This window comes from Medicago sativa, chromosome 7 (assembly GCF_051527215.1).
Source record: "Medicago sativa cultivar Bolivia chromosome 7, Bolivia_mono, whole genome shotgun sequence".
NCBI lineage: Eukaryota > Viridiplantae > Streptophyta > Magnoliopsida > Fabales > Fabaceae > Medicago > Medicago sativa.
The window spans coordinates 67,662,542-67,684,358 of record NC_140755.1 but is presented as its reverse complement, the minus strand read 5'-3'; the positions used below and the strand labels follow the sequence as shown (position 1 = coordinate 67,684,358).

General features: G+C 33.6%; 2 protein-coding genes and 1 pseudogene across 4 annotated transcripts; 2 read left to right on the top strand and 1 right to left on the bottom strand.

Annotated features, from left to right (window-relative positions):
• The first annotated feature begins 694 nt into the window (after nucleotides 1–694).
• Nucleotides 695–6,084, top strand: LOC146907940 (T-complex protein 1 subunit beta). Its single transcript, XM_085726187.1, has 11 exons — nucleotides 695–769; nucleotides 962–998; nucleotides 1,098–1,154; nucleotides 1,467–1,532; nucleotides 1,635–1,875; nucleotides 2,488–2,559; nucleotides 2,717–2,832; nucleotides 3,463–3,539; nucleotides 3,775–4,260; nucleotides 4,814–5,129; nucleotides 5,597–6,084. The coding sequence occupies exons 2-11, from the start codon at nucleotides 993–995 to the stop codon at nucleotides 5,741–5,743; spliced, it is 1,584 nt and encodes a 527-aa protein (XP_085582313.1). The 5' UTR covers nucleotides 695–769; nucleotides 962–992; the 3' UTR covers nucleotides 5,744–6,084.
• Nucleotides 6,085–8,611: 2,527 nt separating this feature from the next.
• On the top strand, nucleotides 8,612–12,803 carry LOC146907939 (uncharacterized; annotated as a pseudogene). The gene is made up of 3 exons (XR_015018873.1): nucleotides 8,612–10,877; nucleotides 11,339–11,668; nucleotides 12,294–12,803. The product of XR_015018873.1 is annotated as an uncharacterized LOC146907939 (transcript).
• Nucleotides 12,804–15,180: 2,377 nt separating this feature from the next.
• LOC146907938 (auxin transporter-like protein 2) lies at nucleotides 15,181–21,457 on the bottom strand. Of its 2 annotated transcripts, none has more exons than XM_085726185.1 (9): nucleotides 21,102–21,457; nucleotides 20,694–20,918; nucleotides 20,429–20,614; nucleotides 19,964–20,076; nucleotides 19,606–19,789; nucleotides 19,408–19,505; nucleotides 18,341–18,548; nucleotides 17,229–17,486; nucleotides 15,181–15,731 (listed from the first exon to the last, which is right to left on the bottom strand). In XM_085726185.1, the coding sequence occupies exons 2-9, from the start codon at nucleotides 20,868–20,870 to the stop codon at nucleotides 15,501–15,503; spliced, it is 1,455 nt and encodes a 484-aa protein (XP_085582311.1). In that variant the 5' UTR covers nucleotides 20,871–20,918; nucleotides 21,102–21,457; the 3' UTR covers nucleotides 15,181–15,500. The 2 variants fall into 2 exon arrangements, with proteins under 2 accessions (XP_085582311.1, XP_085582312.1); XM_085726186.1 differs by having other exon boundaries at nucleotides 21,163–21,457.
• Between the last annotated feature and the right edge of the window lie 360 nt (nucleotides 21,458–21,817).

Here is a 21,817-nt window from a genome sequence, read left to right as displayed (position 1 = left end):
CAATAATTAAATTCCATTAATCTTCCTACTAAAGAAATAAAAAAGAAACAGAATTTGTACTCTAACAAGATATATTCCTACGATTCAAAGAGAGTGAATTTGAGAAGGAAGGACAGTATGGTCATAAGGTCGATTAAGCAACTCATAGTTTTTGGATCTTGACATGAATATTGATTATTATTATTACAATTGATTATTATTATTATTATATTATTATTATTATTAAGGTCGCAACTAAAAACTATTTGTAGCTCTCAATGATTTAAAGGTCGGAGAAGGAGAAGAATGCGAATGCCTCACTGAAAACGGATCTAAAAATTGATTATTATTACTTTTTTCGGTTTGGATCCAAATATATGGAAGATGACAGCTGTGTCGGCAACATCGACGTCGGCGTCAACATCAGCGTTAGACAGAAAAATCTTTGAGGCTCGGCGTGTTTCACAGTGGCGGAGGATCGACTACTGGCCACTGTTGGTGGTCGGCCGACGAGAGTGTAAGCAAACAGAGGGGGCCCAGAAGAAAGATGAAAGCTCATGAGAGAGAAAAGAAAAATAATCTAGTGTATTGGTTTATGGTGGGCTTAACTAATCCAACGGTTACAAAAGACAATGCACCGTAGGAGACCTATCAAGGTCTCCCACCCTAGACAGCAACAAGGGTTGTATTTGTAATTTGGGAAGTTTGCTAGTTCATACTCACTCTTTCTCTCAACCTAGCCAACTCTCTCTCGCGCTTTCTAGCATCTCATTGCATTTCACTCTCTGAGGTATTGTGTTTTTGTTTCATCATTTCAAATCTTCATTTCTCTTTCTTCGCTGCTTACTTCATTTTCAGTTTGAATCATTTCAACCTTTTTTTGTTCCCGATCTCATTTATCTACTCAACCCTAACTTCAATAATCCAAACTCTGTAGTGGTGATTGATTATGTAACGGGGGTGTATTTATCAATTTTTGCAGGTGATTCATTACATTTCATTGAGTTCCCACAATGGCGGTAAGTTACTTGCTTGCTACTAATCTTAGTTATTTTGTTTCCTTATTTAATTTTTTTTAATTTATATTTGGAAATTTATTGTGCTTTGAATGCTTACAGATTGATAGAATTTTTAAAGATGAAGCAAGTGAAGAGAAAGGAGAGCGGGCGAGAATGGTGAGTGTCAAAATGTGTTATTGATTTCATTGTGATGTATTCGCTTTGGAATTGTATTGGCTAAAATTCACTGTTGCACTGACACTTCTAATCAAAAATGTGTTTGGTGTCTGACACTTACTCAAGAGTCAACACCAACACATGTGATTACATCAAAGTATCTCTTTTTCACAAATTGTTATGTGTTAGTGTTCGTTTTGTTTATATGTCCACGCTTCATAGCTAATATTTCAATGCATTTTCATTTTTATGTTAGTCTGCGGAAAGTTGGTTAACTCTAACTAATTGTGTTTATGAATTGGTTTTGTACAGTCATCATTTGTCGGGGCTATGGCTATCGCTGACTTGGTTAAGACTACCTTAGGCCCAAAGGGAATGGTAAAAATTCTTATTCACTAGTGAAATGTCATGCTAAACGATTTTATTTTCTGCTACTAAGAAAGAACTAAGTAATTTACATGTTTGGGATGGCGTTTGCAGGATAAAATTCTGCAGTCAACGGGTAGAGGGCGTGAAGTTACTGTTACTAATGACGGTGCTACAATCTTGAAGTCCCTTCATATTGATAACCCAGCTGCTAAAGTCCTCGTTGACATTTCTAAAGTTCAAGATGATGAAGTTGGCGATGGAACTACCTCTGTTGTTGTATTGGCTGGGGAGCTTTTAAGGGAGGCAGAAAAGTTGGTTGCAGCTAAAATTCATCCAATGACTATAATAGCAGGTTCGTTTCTTTTCTTTTCATTGATTCACATTCCGAGTGTTAGGAAATTAACCTTGATAAGTAATTGAATTGCTGTTGAAAGCTACATTTTCCTTATCGTCTAACCTAATATTTTTATGTATATTGTACAGAAGATATTTCTTTGGTTAGTAACATCTTTGAATGCTACTTTGAAGCAAATAAATGTAAAATGTTTATAGTTTCTAAAATTTAGTTGTTCCATCTTTGTAATTAAATTAAGGACCGATTATTGATGGATGTGATCTAATGTAACAGTAGCAGTCAATGAAAATCTTTCATTTTCAGTTTTTTCTATCCAAGGCTGTCACTTTTATTCTTCCTTTAGTTTGGTTTCATTGTCAGCGGACCATTCATCTTCCTGAAAGATGAGTAAAAAGTAAAAATTGTGGGAAGCATCAGAAACATAAAGCATCAAAGTTTGATAATGGTGCTTTAAAAGTCCTTTATAATTCTGATAAACTTTGCATGATTGTTGTCCCACTCCGTCCATACTGCAGTTTTCTGTCATGTTTGGTTTCAAATGATTTTCTTTCAAATGATGCATATGTGTTTAATATCAATATATTTGACATTATCGGATATGATTTTTAGGTTTCCGAATGGCGGCTGAGTGTGCTCGTAATGCATTGGTAGAGAAGGTTGTGGACAACAAAGAAGATGCTGGTATTTATTTTCCCTTTTGGATGTTAGGTTTACCATTGGCTCTGTAGCCTTTGAATTTATCGTTATCATTAGAATTGTTATCTGTTTACAGCAGGGTCAGATACAAAAGCATTCTCTTGTCATAATATCTTATACATAAATTTTCTGGATTTTGCAGTGAAATTCAGGTTAGACTTGATGAACATTGCAAGGACTACTTTGAGCTCCAAAATTCTCTCGCAAGACAAGGAGCATTTCGCAAAATTAGCTGTAGATGCTGTAATGAGACTAAAGGTGATTGGTGACTACCGACTACCCTACTAATAATGTGTCCAATTTTGATGGATTTAGCAAATAGTGTATGGACTGTTGCCATGATTTCTTCTTTGCTTCATATCTGCAAAAACTCCAGTTTATAAAAATTTGATACGATTTTGATCTATATACTTTTCTGCATGATTGGCTAAATACTTAAAAGTGTGTTTTATTTAGAAATCTGGTTACAATTCTTTTATATGATCCTACAATTTATAATCCATTCTTATAATATGTACATAGCCCTTCAATTTCTTCCAATCCTTGAACCACAGTTTTTTCAGTTTTCTAATATAATTTCATGATAGCTAGTTTGGGCCTTGGAGTGCTTTGTAAACGATATTCACTGATAAGGGTTGAACATGGTTATATTTTTGCCAGGTTATAAGAGTATTTCATTTGTGATAATGTTTTCTATTATCCTTGAACCACAGTTTGTTCTAATGTTCTTAAAAGCACAGAATGTTTGCAGTTTAATTGTCTTTTTAGTTATTAAGTATTTTGTTCTTACAAATATGCTATACGTCAGGATTTTTTTTTTTTTTTATAGTGATCTCTATTGTCATAAAATTAACTATTTAACTTTTCATTTCCATTTTCATATTACAGGGAAGCACCAATTTAGAATCTGTCCAGATTATAAAGAAACCCGGAGGATCACTGATAGACTCATTTTTAGATGAAGGGTAATATTACTGAAAATTTGGAATATTTTTTTAGTCGAGTATCAAATGCTTCTATTCTATCCTTTTTTGAAACCTGCGGTTTTTTCTTTTGTATTGAGTTGCATACGTAGTCTTCAAGTACCTTGACTGAATTCAAAATATTGCCAACTTAACTATCCTGTATAATGAACCATTTGTATCACTCTAGGTAAAAAATAGTATTTCTGTTTCTAAATTGGATTATATTTTTGTTTAGATTTATTCTTGACAAGAAAATTGGTATTGGACAACCCAAACGCATAGAGAATGCAAAGATACTAGTTGCAAACACTGCAATGGACACAGACAAGGTGAAGATATACGGAGCCCGTGTTCGTGTCGACTCTATGGCTAAAGTTGCTGAGATTGAAGGAGCTGAGAAGGAGAAAATGAAAGAAAAGGTGAACAAGATAATAGGTCATGGCATCAACTGTTTTGTTAACAGGCAGTTGATTTACAATTTCCCAGAGGAGCTCTTTGCTGATGCAGGAATATTGGCTATTGAGCATGCTGATTTTGATGGTATTGAGCGTCTGGCTCTGGTAACTGGTGGTGAAATTGCTTCAACCTTTGACAACCCTGAGTCTGTTAAGCTTGGGCAATGTGAGCTTATTGAAGAGATTATGATTGGTGAGGATAAATTGATCAAGTTTTCTGGTGTTGCAATGGGGCAGGCATGCACAATAGTTCTGAGAGGTGCTAGGTACGTTTCCTTTTTTTGTCATTGTAAATTCCTTTCCAATGTTGTTCTTTTACATATTCAGGGATTTTTTTTCTTGAATTCTTGAGGTTTTCTTATTCTGGCAGTATTTGATTGCAGTATTTCACTGTCTATTCACAGTTGATCAGTGTTTGATATGAATTGCGTAGTACAAATGACCCTTTTATTCAGTTTTTGTGCTGGTTTATTGAAGGTTAATGTAAAGGATTCTAACTTATTATTTTCCTTAAAAAAAAAAAAACTTTAATTTTGTTTTTTTTTTTATAAATAATTCATAAATTTTCGCTTATAATCATTGAGTCCAATGGTTTAACTAGACCGCTTAAATTGTGAACATTAATTGCTTTTATGCACACATGTTCTTGTGTTATCATACAAAGTTTGTTTATGTCCTTTTATTGCCCTGCTCCTTACTGTTTTTTATGGCTTCGATCAATGCATTTGAGCTGGATATGTATGGTACTTTTTGTATGCATGAGTAGACAATTTTTTTTTAACAAATTTGAGTTAAGCCTGACATCTGTTTTTGTGGCAGCCACCATGTCCTTGATGAGGCTGAGAGGTCATTGCATGATGCTTTGTGTGTGCTATCTCAGACTGTCAATGATAGCAGGGTGTTACTTGGAGGCGGGTGGCCTGAAATGGTAATGGCAAAGGAAATTGATGCATTGGCTAGAAAAACTCCAGGAAAAAAATCTCTTGCAATGGAGGCATTTTCCCGGGCACTCTTGGCTATCCCAACAACCATTGCTGATAATGCTGGATTGGACAGTGCTGAGTTGATTTCTCAGCTCCGTGCTGAGCACCAGAACGAGGGATGTACTGCTGGAATTGATGTCATCTCTGGTTCTGTAAGTACAATTCTGAGAATTGCAGTGATATATCATTCTATAATCTTTTTCTTGGCAGTAGATCTGTTTCTGATCACTGCATTCACTCTGGTCATTCATAGTGATTTTGGTATAAAACATGTCTCATTGAAATTTAAATAAGTTTGTATTTATTTCATGCAGTCATTTCTTAATTAGATTTACTCCCTAGTGGATACAGTGGAGTTAGGATGTGTATGATAGGGACTTTGGCGTCCCACTGAATAATATGAGAGGCTTAGTGAAGTACTCAAGTGACTTGATTCTTTACCCTTGGCAACTAGTTTTTGAGAAGTTTTTATCATTTATTAACCGAGTATATGTACGAGCGATTTTACAAAGGTTTATGTCGTATTTTAGAAAAATATCATGTAGGCCGCTAGCTCAGCATGCTTCCTTTCTATTTTCTTTTTGGCTAGTATACTTTGACCGATGTGTACTTCTCGTAGGTTGGAGACATGTTTCAACGGGGCATTTGTGAAGCATTCAAAGTCAAGCAGGCTGTATTGCTATCTGCAACAGAGGCGGCTGAGATGATCCTTAGAGTCGATGAAATCATAACTTGTGCTCCAAGGAGGAGAGAAGACAGAATGTAAAAATCTAGTGATCATCCAACTTTCAGATGCTTGCCGCCATGCCTTGGCAAATTCTGACATTTTCCAGAAATTTGCAATCTGGGATCAGCAACCAAAAGCAAATCACTACAGAATTGGTGCTCTAACCGTTTAAATCAACTGGTCACAATTGAACTTATGTGCTTGTTTAAAATTTTGATTATTGTTATGTCATTTCCTTTTTCACCTGGGTGCTAGCTTTTTCTTCTTTTAAATCATTTTTGTTATATTTCACGTGTCTTTGGTTTGTATCAGTCTAGCTGCCAACTGGAATTTGGCTATTTGAATCCTCAATGAATGTACTAGCGGTTTAATTTTGATAATGTTGTTTGAATGTTGGTGGAAACTTTTTATGATATCATACGCTGTTATCACAATTTTTAAAAAATCAATGATTCTTATAGATAGTTTTTTGTCTTTCTAACATGTGTCCTAAAGGCACATGTTTAGGAATCAGAAAATAAAATTTACATTGAAAAAACAATTGTTTAACTTTTAAATAATTTTTTGTAAACAACTTTTAACATATTGCCATTTTTCATAGGTTTTTCAGATAGTATTTCTGTACTGGATTCCTTTAACATGTTGCCCTTTTCCATAGTTTTTTCAGTCCTCAATTGTTTCTTTATGTTTCTCTATGAATCTCGAGAACTCCTTATGTTGTATGTACCCTTACCAGATCTCAGACAACCTATACATAGAGAACACAATATCAATGCATTAAAAACTTGGGTTTTTTACCTCCATAAGGAATGAAAGATATTAAGCCATTAAAATAACTGTTGTCCAAGAATGTTATCCTTCCATCCCAAAATGAGTAATTTAGTTTGATTATGTGCATTATTCACATAACATATTTTGACTATATTTTACTAGTTATAAGTGGAGAGGATCCTTACTCATTTTACTAGTACTAATAAAGGCAAATTGGAGAGGATCCTTACTCATAACTCCCAAAATCTGAGGGATTGGATTAACCATACGAGAATCATCTGTTACTTGAATTTTAGCAACACATTAATCTAATTTTAAATCTGATACTTGAATTTTAGCAACACATTAATCTAAATAAAAATGATTTAAGCACACACATCAAATTATATATTGTTTACTTATTTAAAAAAGAGTTTTTCTATTATGTGCAAATTTGTACATGTTAAACAAAATTAAAAATGAGTTTGTATTGAAATTTGTGAATTTAATATTAAATTTCATTTTTAGTTACTTTAACATGTGCAATATTGCACATGTTTTTCATTTTTTGTTTAATTCTTTTTAGTTTTTACTTATACTTTTATTCACTCATGTGTGATCTAAAACTTTTTTATTTAAGTTTGTGATGAAATAAGAATTGACATCTACATATATGTCATAAGTTGTGTAACATCCCAGACTGCTTTCAGGATTGCCGACTAACCCCACAAACCAACACGAGTCTTTTTCGCATGCTTTGTCCTCACTAACATGCTTACCGGGAAACTTCCCGGTAGGTCACCCATCCCAAAATTGTTCCAAGTCAAGCACGCTTAACTGTGGAGTTCTTATGGAATGAGCTACCGAAAAGAAGATGCATCTTGTTGATATGGGTAGTACCTAACAATTCTTATAAGCCTTCTTTCAACCATGTAGTCTCATACCTACACGGCCTCCGGATCCCTCTCATTCCGATGTGATTCGGTTCCTCTCATTAACGTGGGGTCATCCTTACGGATAGTGCCCGTTCCAACTGGCGGGAACCTTTCGTATCCAACTGGCGGGATATCGAAAGCCACGTCGTGGGTGTTACAAGTTGTTTTAAAAAGCCTTTCAAACAATTTTACAAAATTTATGTAAGTTGAAATAAGTCAATATAAACATTTTTTACATCTGGATTAATCTCAATTCTCAACCCTCCATTACACAAGACCCTCCTTTTGATCACATGCGTTTACAGAACCACCGCAAAGTTAAACCCTCTCTCTTCTTTCTCGTTTTGTTTCACTCTTTCTCTGCTCTCATAACATTTCATTCTTTCTCTCTACCCTCAAACCTCGCGGCTATCGCCACCGACACAGGAGAAGGCGATTCCGGCCGCCGAGACTTTGTCTGCTAAAACACCGCACCAATCTTCGTACCGGTGCTCTCACGGAACTCTATCAGCTCATTCAACAGCGGTTAAAGTGCCATTGCTTGAGCTACATCATCAGGTTCAAAATTCTTCATTTCTTCGCTTTTTTATTTCTTTCATTTCTTTTGCTGGTTATTGGTTAATGTGTTTTTCATTTGTCTTTTGCTGCTGTCAATTTTCTATTTTGTTAATAGAGTTTAGTGGATATGCTCTGTCAGTGTAAATTAATTTTACACTGAATTGGAATAAATTATTTCTCCACGTCATGCCATTAAAGTTGGGTGTAGTGAAGTAATTTGGCGGAGTATATGGTTGCTATTGGATCATAGTGGAAAAATATTTTTTTACACAGTCAATGTGTATCCTATTTTCTCCTAATTTTTTGTTATTTCTTTGATGTAGTAGTTTATGATTGTTGTTGTAGCTATTATTGTTATTTTATGTATTAAAATGTAGTTTATGATTGTTGTTATTGTGAATTGGAACATAGATACATACCTCTTTGTGATTTGATTATTTGACACTGTATTTATATTTATCTATCTTTGCAGGTCATTCATTACATGTTATGATTTATTGTATCGTGAATGCTACAGATTGATGGAATTGTTAAACATGAAGCAAGTGAAGAGAAAGGCGAGCGGGCAGGAATGGTGAGAGTTCGCTCAGACGTGTTCACTTTGAAATTGTATTTCCTAACATTTCAATGCATTCTTAACATTTTTATGCAACTCTAGGGAAAGTTGGACAAATCTATTCTTTTGTCCAACCGTGAACTTCATTAGTCCCTTTCTCATCACACCATCGTTTTTTTTCCAACCCTGAACTTTGTTAGTCCCTTCTGCCTCCGTGAGAATCCCCATACAGTCAAAAACCTCACCACCTTCTAACAATGATACCAAAACGCCTCCTTTCACATTCCACCTTCTCCATTCCCACCACTCTTCACCCCTTTCACTTTTCTTCATTGTCATCATCATATTCTTATTTATCTCCTGCTCTTTCCGAAGCTCTTTCTCACTTCCACCGTACCCTCCAAGACTTCCCGAATTCAATACCATCTTATTTATCCTGCAACACTCTCATAGACAACCTACGAAAAGCAAAACACTACGACCATGTAATCTCTGTTCATTCCAAAATGGTCAGTGTCTCTGTTTTCCCGTGTTTTACTTCTTTATCTGCTTTGATTGAAAGTTTTGTCTATACCCAGAAGCCAAGTTTTGCTTTTGGGGTCTTGGGGTTGATTATGAAGCGTGGTTTTCATTTAAATGTGTATAATTTCAACCTTTTGTTAAAGGGTTTTTGTCAAAGTGGTGATAGTGATAAGGCTATGGATTTGTTTTGCATGATGAAGAGGAATTGTTTGGTTCCTGACTGTGTTAGTTATAATACGGTTATTAATGGACTTTGTAAAGGTAAGAGATTGGTTGAAGCTAGGGAGTTGTTTGAGGAGATGAAGGTTGGGGATTGTAATCCGAATTTGGTTACGTTTAGTGCTTTGATTGATGGGTTTTGTAAGAATGGGGAGGTTGAGGAGGGTTTTGGATTGTTGGAGGAGATGGAGAAGATGGGTTTGGAGGGTGATGTGTTTGTGTATAGTGCTTTGATTAGTGGATTTTGTAACAAAGGTGATATTGAGAGGGGGAAAGAACTTTTTAATGAGATGTTGAGAAAGAATGTTACGCCTAATGTTGTTACTTATAGTTGTTTGATGAATGCTCTTTGCAAGAAACAGAAATGGAAAGAAGCGTCACAAATGTTGGATACTATGACGAGTTGTAAGGTTCGTCCTGATGTTGTTGCGTATACGGTTTTAGCTGACGGGCTTTGCAAAAACGGAAGGGCGTCTGATGCGATTAAAGTGTTGGATTTGATGGTGAAAAGGGGGGAAGAGCCGAATAATGTAACATATAACGCTATCATAAATGGACTTTGTAAGGAAGGTCGGGTAGATGATGCACTCGGGATTCTGGAAACTATGGCAGAGAAAGGGAAGAAACCTGATGTGGTTACCTACAGCACATTAGTGAAAGGACTATGTGGAGTTGGGAAAATTGATGAGGCTGTGGACCTTTTGAACCTGTTAATGAGCAAGGAGTTCCATATAAAGCCTGATGTCTTCGCATTTAATTTGGTAATTCAAGAACTTTGCAAACAACAGCGTCTTCGTCATGCCAAAAGGGTCTACTATACAATGGTTGAAAGGGGGTTCCCAAGCAACATAGTAACTTACAATATTTTGATCGACGGTTATCTAAGTGCTGGAAAGCTTACCAAGGCATTGGAATTATGGAAGGATGCAGTTGACTCGGGAATTTCCCCAAACGCAATGACCTATACTGTCTTGATTAATGGTCTTTGCAAAATGCAAATGCTAAGTATTGCAAAAGGACTTTTCAATAAAAAAAGAGCTTCTGGAACTAGACCGACAGTAAGTGAATACAATACATTAATGGCATCCTTATGCAAAGAAAGTAGTTTGGAGCAAGCTAGGAACTTATTTCAAGAAATGAGAAATGTGAATCACGATCCTGATGTTGTCTCGTTTAATATAATAATCGATGGAACGCTCAAAGCAGGAGATGTTAAATCAGCCAATGAATTGCTATTGGAGATGTTTAACGTTAATTTGGTCCCTGACAATATTACATTTTCAATATTAATAAACAGGTTCTTAAAACTCGGGCAGTTGGATGAGGCCGCGTCACTTTATGAGAGAATGGTCTCTTGTGGTCATGTACCAGATGCTGTGCTATTTGATTCTTTGCTAAAGGGGTATAGTTTAAAGGGAAAGACAGAAAATGTTGTTTCCATGCTTCAACAAATGGCTGATAAGGATGTTGTTCTGGACTCGAAATTAACTTCGACCATCTTAGCTTGCCTATGTAACATGTCAAAAGATGTTGATATAGAGAAGATACTTCCAAAGTTTTCACAGCATACATCTGTAGGAGCAAGTATTAAATGTAATGAACTTTTGATGAAACTGAATATGATTCATCCAGAGCTTCAATTATTAGTTGCTTGATGGTTTTCGTTATGTGACGCCAGGACACTATTAAGTAAGTTCTGCTTTGTCTTTCATTAAATTAATAAATTAATGAGCCATGTTCCGTGAATTATCTATTTTTATTACTCGGGTTAAATAGCCAAATTTGTCAAGATGGTTTAGTTTCATTTCAGATTGATGTGTGTCTAATGCTAGGACACGCTTGTTCAGTCTTTGGTTTTGATTAGGTAAAAAGATGTCTGTCTGGTTTTTGAAAGCCTAGATCTAGATTTCTTTTCCATCAATTACATTAGCAAATGAATAGTACATATTTATGCTGATCATAGGGTGATTTCACTGTTAATTCATGTATGTATATACAAATATATTATTCAATGGTGTGATTTGGAGAGTTTGTCTTAGTTGCTTGGACTAGTTTATTTTTGTCTTAGTTGCATGGACTAGTTAATAATGTGAGTAATGCAAATATATTGGTTGCAAACACTGCCATGGGCACAGACAGGGTGAAGATATACGGAGCTCGTGTTCGTGGGGACTCTATGTCTAAAGTTACTGAGATTGAAGGAGAAAATGAAAGAAAAGATGAACAAGATAATAGGTCATGGCATCCAATGTTTTGAGCGTCTGGCTCTGGTAACTGGTGGTGAAAATGCTTCAACCTTTGACAACCCAGAGTCTGTTAAGCTTGGGCAATGTGAACTTATCGAAGATATTATTATTGGTGAGGATATATTGATTAAGTTTTCTGGTGTTGCAATGTGGCAGGCATGCACAATAGTTCTGAGAGGTGCGTGCTAGGTACTTTTTCTTCTTTTGTTTTTGAAAATTCCTTTCTGATGTTCATTTACATATTCAAGGATTTTAATCTTGATAACATATCACTTCATAGCATTTTTTCTTTTGAGGTTTTCTTATTCTGGCAGTATTTTTTTAATATGTTTCATTATCTATTTGTGGTAGATCATAGTATTAGTAATTGATAGGAATTGCGTAATACAAATGATCCTTATATTCAGTTTCTATGCTGGTTTATTGAAGGTTAATGTATAAGATTCTAATTTTTTAATTTTGTTTGTTTTGAAATATTTTATAAACTGCAGTAATTATTTTTTAAAAGGAATAAATTGCAACGTATAATTATTGAGTCCAATGATTTAACTGGACTGCTGAAATGTTGGATATTAATTGCTTTTATGCACACTTGTATGATCATGCAAAGTTAGTTTATGTCCTTATATTCACCAGCTCCTTACCATTTTTTATGGTCTAGTCAGTGCATTTGAGCTGAACATGTATGGACTTTTTTGTATGTATGAGTATACAACTGTTATTTAACAGATTTGACTGAAAGTTTTTATTTTTACTTTTGTGTTGCACATGCACTTTCAGCCTGACGTTTGTTTTTGTCACAGCCACCATGTTCTTGATGAGGCTGAGAGGTCATTGCATGATGCCTTGTGTGTGCTATCTCAGACCGCCAATGACAGTAGGTTGTTACTTGGAGGCGGGTGGCCTGAAATGGTAATGGCAAAGGAAATTGATTCATTGGCTAGGAAAACTCCAGGAAAAAAGTCTCTTGCAAATGGAGGAGGCACTTTCCCGAGCACTCTTGGCTATCCCAACAACCATCGCTGATAATGCTGGTTTGGACAATGCTGAGTTGATTTCTCAGCTCCGTGATGAGCACCAGAATGAGGATGTACTGCTGGAATTGATGTGATCTCTGGTTCTGAAGTCCACAATACTGAGAATTGCGTGGATTTATTTGAGTGAACATGACTTTGAAATGCTACCTACATCTTGATGTATCATTCCATAATCTGTTTCTGATCTTGCATCCACTCTGGTCAATAAAATTGGCTTGATAATAATGAGTTAGAACATTTTATCCCATGTAATTAATCTTTTGTTTTTTTTCTTCACACTCGCATTTTCCTTTAAGATTATCTGACCCTTTCAAATCGTGTTTCTTTAGCTTGACAACAAAAATCTTTACTTCCCCCAAAAAAAAAAAAAACAAAGATTTTCACTTTATGCTCCTCAATAACTTCCTTGTACTCAAACACATGTTCAACAATTTGAAATCAATCAACAAACTCATCCAATTACATCTTCCCTTTGGAATACAAAAATGTTTACCATGATATTATTGATTTTAAATTTTTGGCTATGTCAATGACTGCCTTTAGTTGATGAAGAGTAACGACCAGAGGCGTCATCTTAATATGGTTTATGATAGAACATTATGGTTTAATTTGATTCATGTAGCCGATCCCACTTATTGAGATAAGGTTTTGTTGTTGTTGTATGACCGAGTATATTTTATATTTAAGCTACTCCAAATAAGTTATCTGTAAAAAGTTAGGGTATAGATGAATTTGACGTTTTTTATCAGCATGGATTTGACACTTTGAAGTGTTTGTCAAACTATTTTTTTATTACATAGCTATTGTTAATTTTTTTACTTTAATTTACATTTTATATAAATAAAATTATTGTGATTTATTTTTGCTTATGGTTTTACGTGTTTTTTACGCAGGTACATAACACATCCAAAGTTAGCATTGCAATGTATGCTTTTTGCAGATGATATTGTCATACTTGTAGAGTCGAGAGAGGAATTAAATGAGAAGTTGAAGACAAGCATTAGAAGTTAGAAGTGTATGCAATTTTGGCATAATATATCGAACACAATTTTGGCAAAAGAAGCATTTCTAATTTCGAGGTGAAAGTTGGAGGTCATGTCGTGTCTTAAGTTACGCAGTTTAAATATCTTTAGTCCTTAGTGCAAAACGATAGAAAAATATAAAAAGATATAAATGATTAAATTCAAGTGGGTTGGTTGTAATGGAAGAAGGTCTCAAGTTTTTTATTTGATATTAAAGTATTGCTCAAGCTAAAGAAAAAAGTCTGACTTTTTCATAGAACAATTTTTTAATTTGAAATCCTTATAGAGTGTATTTAGAGAACTTGTTAGCAAGATCCGTAAAGATATATCATGTCATACCTACACACAATCATGAAATAAATCTTTGAATATGTAACCATGTCGTAATAGATTTTCGAATAAGTCAAATTCAAGCTAACAATAAGCCGTGGTTGATAACATTGCCAAATCTTAAACTATTTAACAATATCAAACTTATAGTGCAAAATCTATTTCGATTTAGCCTATTCCCACACCTATGTGTAATCGAACTACAATGAAAAAAAAAATAAAAATAAAGATTAGGCAAATTGCTTATATTTAAGCAACCAAATAAACAACATTAAAGTTGCTCTTACACAGCAAAAATAGAATTCAATTACCCGAATTTTATTCTTAAAACTCTATGCTCTTAAAAGTTTCAACTTGTCTTTAACAATAAGATATAGAATTGTTTACTAAAGTTCTTGAAAAAAATATTTTTTTTCTTATTATTTTCCCATGAAATCTGTGCTAAATTGCTCTCCATGATTTACTCACATATTTAGTCAATTGAGTAATATTGGGTGTGTCCTTAACTTGGAGATTCAGGTGGTTCCACTTTACTACAAATAAAGGAAACCCCTAGAATCCCCTTCTCTGCCTCAAATTAGGGAACCAATAAAATCATTTTTCAGCCCAAATTTTTTGATTCACTCATTTAAATTTCATTTCATAAATCACTAAAATATCAAGGAGACAAATAAACAAATCCAATGACATGAAATATGGGTGTTAACTTGCTGGCAGAGTGGTTCATGCATCATGACTTAAGATTTAATGAAACAACATTTTTTTTGTATAATAAATAAATATTGGTCACTCAAGAATAGCACATGAAGAGCAGAAGAAATCACATGCGGTCCATGTGAACAAAAAACGGGTCCACGTTCCATTTCCTTTCACCATGAATGAAGAGTGAGGAATCAATATGAAGTGAGTGATTAAACAAGTCCCACACACAACCCATTAACACTACAAAACCTATCCCCTCTGCCCATTGGTATCTTTTGGAAACATGCAAAGTAATAATGAGGATTGAATCTTATGAGGCGCCGAAACATAATAAATTCGGACAAGATACGACACTGGCACATCGATACTGGTCATATAATTATGAGAAAATAAAGTATTTAAACATAACCTTATATGCGGATTTTGTGTCGACGTTGGAGACCGTCATGTGTCTAATTGAACAAACTTTTAATATGAAGTGTCGGAGCTACACATATTAAATCTATTAGCACACAAAAAAGGAAGCAAAATCTTTATACAATCTTCAAAGTGGAGATAAATAAAAAGTAAGATACCAAAACAAAATCAAAAAAGGAAGATACCAAAACACATGTAATTTAATTAGCCTATGCATATATAGCAAAGGAATCATAACCATTCATCCACACTATTTTTAATCAACTAATCTTAAAAGGGTAGAAGAAGAAAAAAACTGTATAATATAAAACAAAGGAAAAGAGAGGAAAAAGAAAACTTGCACAACACACAGCCAGCACACAAACCAAATGAAGGGGTTGAGTATTACTACTATATCCCTCCATGTATGTTACAAAAGATTGAGGGACCTATGAGAGACTATTATAAGAGTGGCAAATTCAGGTGAATTTTTCTTCTATGTTGAGGTGAGTGAGTTGTAATTTCAATGATGAAGAGCATGAGGAGGTGGTGCTGCAGCCATGACTGGTGGAGGTTTGCATTGGTAGCACTTAGCAAAAAGCCCAAATGTATCAATTTGTCTAATGAAGTTGGTCATACTAGCCCATCCTCCAAACCCAAACCCAACCACCAAAACCCATATCACAATAAATGCATTAAAAATATACATTGCTGTCCAGCTTGGCATGAAGAAAGGTGGCTTTTCAGCAGCATTCTACAAAATAATAAAAATACAAAGTTAGATCATTAAGGAGTGACAAGATCGTCAGAGTACACCCGACACAATACTGACACAACATACGCATCGAACATTAGACACCTCTTCAAATTTTAAGTGCCCCTACAAAGAACTACAATACTATTGAATTACTCAACCATTGACACAAACATGTACATTAGACACGATACTGACACAACATTGACACGCATCGAACATCAGACACCTCTTCAATTTGAAGTGTCCCTACAATACTATTGAATTACTCAGGAAAGTACACAAAAAAAGAAGCAATAATGAAGTGAAGCCAGATAGAATTAAAAAAATTATATAAAGCAAATAAGAACAAGTGCATGAGGTTCATAATATTATTGGACTTTAGTTCAAAAATATATTTCCAATGTTGTCCTAATTTGAATAATTGGGGTAAGATATCAATCAACTATGCCAGCTCTCAATTAGAGGCATAGTACGGTACTGGTATAACTGTAGTATGTATGTAGCAAATAACTAAACGAAAATGACTTCCCACCAGTTTCCACCTCTTTTTCTAATGTTTCCAAATTCAAGCCTTAAATGCTTTTGTACATTTTCTGCTCTCTCTCCTAACTATAGTGGTCACTTCAATTTAATAGTGGAATATATATATAGGAGAAAGTCTCCATCAAATGCGGATGTCCAAGGAATGTTAAATGGCATCTATACCCTCCTTTAAATTCAGATAATTACAATACTGTCTTGCCCTAATTGATCGAACTTCTAACCATATACTTACCGTATCTGTCAAATGTGTCACACCATGTTAATACAACTTCGTATGTACATAATAATACATATTAATGTATATAAGGGATGCTACTTTGGCAGATTTAGTCAATAAAAAGCATCTTAAAAGTCTATTAGGCAGATCATTAGGTAAAGACTAAAGATCATAATACTATAATAGAAGCAACTTATTTCAATCATGTGTTTAAGTCAAACTTTATGAGGAAAAGCACATTCAAGAGCATGTGGCATTACCTTAAGAGATCTAATTATGATTTATTATCATTAAAAAATAATCTTATAGGGCATTAGTAAGATGATTAGGTAACAATCATAGAATCATGTACTAAATAAAACTTTAGAATAATATTCCAACCAAAACCAACCTTAGAGTATGTAAAGACTTTAACATTAAATGAAAGGCTATAAAAGTATCCCTACACTAACAGTACACATCTATTTCAAGAACATGAAACTACATAATGCAAAAACTAAATCTAATCCTATGATGTAGGGTGTTGAAAAGATTTGGTTTGTACGACATTTTCTATAGGAATTTTGAATAGAAATTTTGTTTTCACTTTTCACATAAATTTTTCCTAAATAGGAAAACATTAAATGTGAACTCAAAATGTTCCTTATCATGCACTATACGCAATAGAAAACATTTTTTCGAACCAAACAAACCCTAAAAGACGCTAAAATCTTAAAAAACATCGAATGGTTTACCTTTCTCGCGGTGGCTTTTCGGTAAGTAAGCATATGAGCTAGAGAAGGAATGATGTAAACAGTGAAGCTAACAAGAAGAGCTCCAACAGCAGAATTGATGGGTCCAAAAAATGGGAAAATGATAGCCAAGAACCAAATAGGAATCACAACTGGTAACCTTGCTAGTGCCCTTAGACAAATGCTTCTTGTGTCATGCATTCCTATTACTTTCTCCCATACAAAGTACAATGGAGTACACGCAAAACCAAATGTGATGAACTGCACACATTTATTAGAGGGAAACATTAGAATCATTTTTTGGTACATATACAGTGAACATTTTTTATTCAATAATTTAACATAAAGTTTTGAGATCATTCAATGCATTTATTTGTTGTGCTTTTGTTGCACCTATTTGCTCCTTTTTTTATCATTTATGTGTGGCTACCTATACTCTCTTTGTTGTATTTTATCAAAATATTGATTTAATTTAATTATTTGTCACTTAAAATATTAAGAAAGTATTAATTACCCTTTTTTTTAATAATACTGTTATTTGTAATTCTTACTATCATATAGAAATTTAGTTAAAAAAGTATTCATATGTGTATTATTCAAAGCAAAAAAAAGTAGAAATGTACAATTAATAATTTCTTTGGATGTGTATTATATAGAAGATTACAGTTAAAATTTTTGAATGTACAATAAGTTTAAAGATAAAATGTCATTTTAATTCTAACTGAAGTGCAAATCAGTTGTTAGAAGTTTTGCCTAAGGTGTGTCAAATACTCATAAGTCATAAGCTTATTTCAAAGTAACATTTATTGCAGTGGGTGTTAACATGACAAAGTGATGTAACGTATCTATTGAAATGCTTTAAATAAATACAGAATGATATGATATTCTATTATTTTATTTGATAAAATGAAATATTCTTCTTTTTATAGAAAAGTTTATAAACCAAAAAAATGCTTATTTGAATATAGTTTCCCTAGTTTTATTCCTATACCTTTTCAAATAAATAAAGAATAAGTATATTACATAACATCACCCTTAAAATAGTTACAATATGTGACAAAAATAGTGTATAAATTTTTAAAAAAAAGCTAGTAAAATTAATTAAATTAAATTACCTGATGAATGAGCATAAGTATAACAGCACCATCACGCCAACCATTTTTAGGGAGGAGAGAGAAAGCATTGGAATGGTTAAGAAGTTCATCACCAAAGGCCCAATAAACAGCAGTGGCAGAAGGAATCGTTAATGTGAAAACGTATAAAGTTGCCATCAAATATATGTACTTGAATTTTTGTGGCTTCCACATGGCGTGCATAATCTCTCTGCAACATTTACATTTTTTCTTTTTTCATTCAGATCATATGGAATAATCACAATAATTGGTCACATTGGAATTTCTATAAACAGATAAAGAAAATTAAAGTCACTTTTGTTTACTCTCTTGGCACTATTGCCACTTTGTTTTTACTTAGATTACAAAAAAGGGACACTAGTAGTAGTCAAGTACAATACAATGGGAGTGGGAGCCAGCCATACATCATATCATCATATAGTTAAAATAATATTTAGATTAGATAAAATTGACAAAGTAAAAAAGTAAAAATTATTCTATTATTTAATTACTTGATATCTTAGCAATATAAAATCAAATAATTTAAACCAAGTGTGTTTATGTATAGTTCATGAACCTTATTGAGGAGCTAAATGTCAATATTTACTAGGTTCCATAAGAAGTACACCCTAGGGGTATGGTTAGCATTTTCCTTAAACAAATAACCCAATATTCTTAAATTAGGTATCTTTAATTGAATTAGACATCATTGTCTTTTAATAACCATATTAAGTAACGGTGATTAGGAAAAGAACAAAGACTATTATGACTAAAGACTTTGATATAGCTTAGATGCTATAATAGTTTTTTGGAACCTAGTGAAACATTACATTATAGTATACACTTTATACATAAATTTTATTATCCACTATAGTATCTTTTCCTTTGAGATAATTTTTTCCTTCTTTGCAAGGATGGGCATTATATTTCCCAAAAGAACAAAAGATCTTTCCATGATTTTTGTCCTATGATCTTGAAAAAAGATATAACCGGCAAAAGCTGCTAAGAGAAGAAGAAGAAGATAGAAAAAAATTGACATGATGAAAATGAAAAAGATTATTCTAACTTACACTGTAACAGCATGTCCACCAAATGTGTATAGTATATTGGTTGCTCCAGTGAAGTACAACACTAATTTTTTTGGACCAGTATGTGTCACATTTTCTGCCTGCAACATTATTTCCAAAATCATATCTTTACAATATCTAATTAAAGATTTCAAATTTTATAAGATTTTGAATTTTTTTTTTTTTGGCTAGTTAATTTACCTGGCCATGAACAATGGAAGCTATAGTAAGGTACCAAGCAGTGTATGTAGTCATCCCAAGTCCAAGGAAGGACCAAATACGGTAATTGTGGAAGGATGGTATGAACACAGTTGTAGCACAACATGCTCCAAAGATATAAGTCCATGTTCTTTTGTCCAAGTTGTCATTTATGTAGTAGATGTTACTGTTTCAACCAGTAAAAAATTGTTAATAATCAATGAAACATTTGTTTAAGTTAGTTACGAGTTTGACAGAATCACTACGTGTCAGTGTGATTTTTAGTTACACTTTAGAACTTCAACAAAACGACAATACAAACATTCTAGCTAGGAGATAGCATTTGAAAAAAAGATCTTACCTAGCACAAGCTATAAGCTGAATCACAGATCCAAAGAGAAGGAAAGTACAATTGAAAGCTAGCCCCAATGCTTTCCAATATGGACCCAGTAATCCATCAAGCACTTCAAACCACTGAAATCCATTCCAATAAGTTTCATTACAGTCAAAATTCCATATAGGATAAACTTCTATTCAAGCCTTTTTTTTAAAAAAGATTTAAGATTTCAATATTTTTGATATCTTAGCTAGGGTAGCGCGATTAAGACCGTATCGACTTTATTTGACTATGATTCTTCGCAATATCAAAAACACTGATACTTGATTCACGGTGAGTTTGTCAGAATCACGTAACTTTGATTAAAACTACGCTTTAAAACTTTTAACAAAATCAAAGTGGTTTCAAACATGGTATAAAAAAAAGGTCCTTTTTTAGGAAAGAGATTAGAAACAAGTGGTTGTAGGAAGAATACAAAAACAAACATACCTGAATGACATGGTTCTTGAAATTAACATTTTCCTTCTCTTTTCTAGAACGGTATTCAACATAGAGAACACTAATAAGATAAGCAGTCCAACTTCCAAGGATTCCATAGAAAACTTGAAGCAAGATTCCAGATAGCATTCCAAGTTGAGAGAATGAATATGGTAGTGTCAACAACACTTGAGCCACCTAAAAAACCATCAACATAAGTTAAAATGAAGAAGAAAAAGAAGAGAAAAAAGTGCTTTTTTTGAAAGTGGTTTTATACTTGATTTGAAGCACAGCTGAACCATGCATCCCAAACAGAACCACCATGCCAAAGAAAATTCTTGACACTGAATGAATGATCTTCTTGCTCTTCTTCTCTTCCAACTACTCCTTCTTGTTGATCTGTTTCATTGAAGCTACTTACTATAGCTTCCTCTGCTTGTTTTTGTGGCAACATTGTTTCTCTTTTCTCACAACAAAATATGTCTTAAAAAACCTTATGGATCTGAAACATACAAAAAAAACACAACAAAAACAGAACAAAAAACATGATCAATAACTATCAAGAGAACAAAAAAAATATAAACTAGCCCAGATCCAAATAAATGCTAAAAAATTAAACTTTAACTCAAAATCATATATTACAAACCAAAAAATGAAATGGGCTACAAAGATATTATGAACTAACCTTACTAGTTAAGTTTTTTTCTTTCAACAAAAGTGTTGCTAAATGAAAAAACAAAACCAACCCTTTATTTAAGAACAAAGCAACCTTGTTATGTAATTGAATGTGATGTGAACTGTGAAGTAAAGAAGCTATTACTGAAAAGTGTATAGGCTAATAATGGCTAGAAGAATTGTTCTTGAGAAGCTTTAAATGCAATAAGATTGTTCAGATACTGCAAGAGTTTGAAGATTGTTGATTGAGTTGAGAACACCGGTGCTTTAATGCGCGCCACCAATTGGCACAGAAAAAGGCAGAAACTAAACGGCAAAGGCGGCGAGAAGCCGCAAAAGCAGGAAAAGAAATATAGACTCAAAGGTATGTTCTGATGAAACTGAACTATATTATATAGATGGATAGAGAGAACCTATAAAAGACTCTTTTTGTTACTGTACTATTTTCAATACTTTAGATTATATCATATCATATAGTAATATTAATTAATCCATGTGGATCATTATTTATTTTTAATATTTGTATAGTCAAAAGTAAAGTAAAGTAGCAGAAAGATTGAAATGAAGTAACAAAGGGTTAGGTTAGGGTAGTGTGTTAAGAAGTATCGATATGAATACCTGACACGATACGGACACGTTGACACCGTTAATAATATGTGAAAGATTGAAATGAAGTAGCAAAGGATAGTTTCATATGAAACACAGATACGAATACAGACATCAGAC

Coding starts and splice junctions, on each gene's coding strand:
- LOC146907940 (XM_085726187.1), top strand. Junction 1,533..1,634: donor CCTTAGGCCCAAAGGGAATG/GTAAAAATTCTT, acceptor TGGCGTTTGCAG/GATAAAATTCTGCAGTCAAC. Junction 1,876..2,487: donor TCCAATGACTATAATAGCAG/GTTCGTTTCTTT, acceptor TATGATTTTTAG/GTTTCCGAATGGCGGCTGAG.
- LOC146907938 (XM_085726185.1), bottom strand. CDS start 20,870: ATGTTGCCACAAAAACAAGCAGAGGAAGCTATAGTAAGTAGCTTCAAT. Junction 20,077..20,428: donor TCAAGAACCATGTCATTCAG/GTATGTTTGTTT, acceptor AATGGATTTCAG/TGGTTTGAAGTGCTTGATGG. Junction 19,790..19,963: donor CAGCTTATAGCTTGTGCTAG/GTAAGATCTTTT, acceptor TGGTTGAAACAG/TAACATCTACTACATAAATG.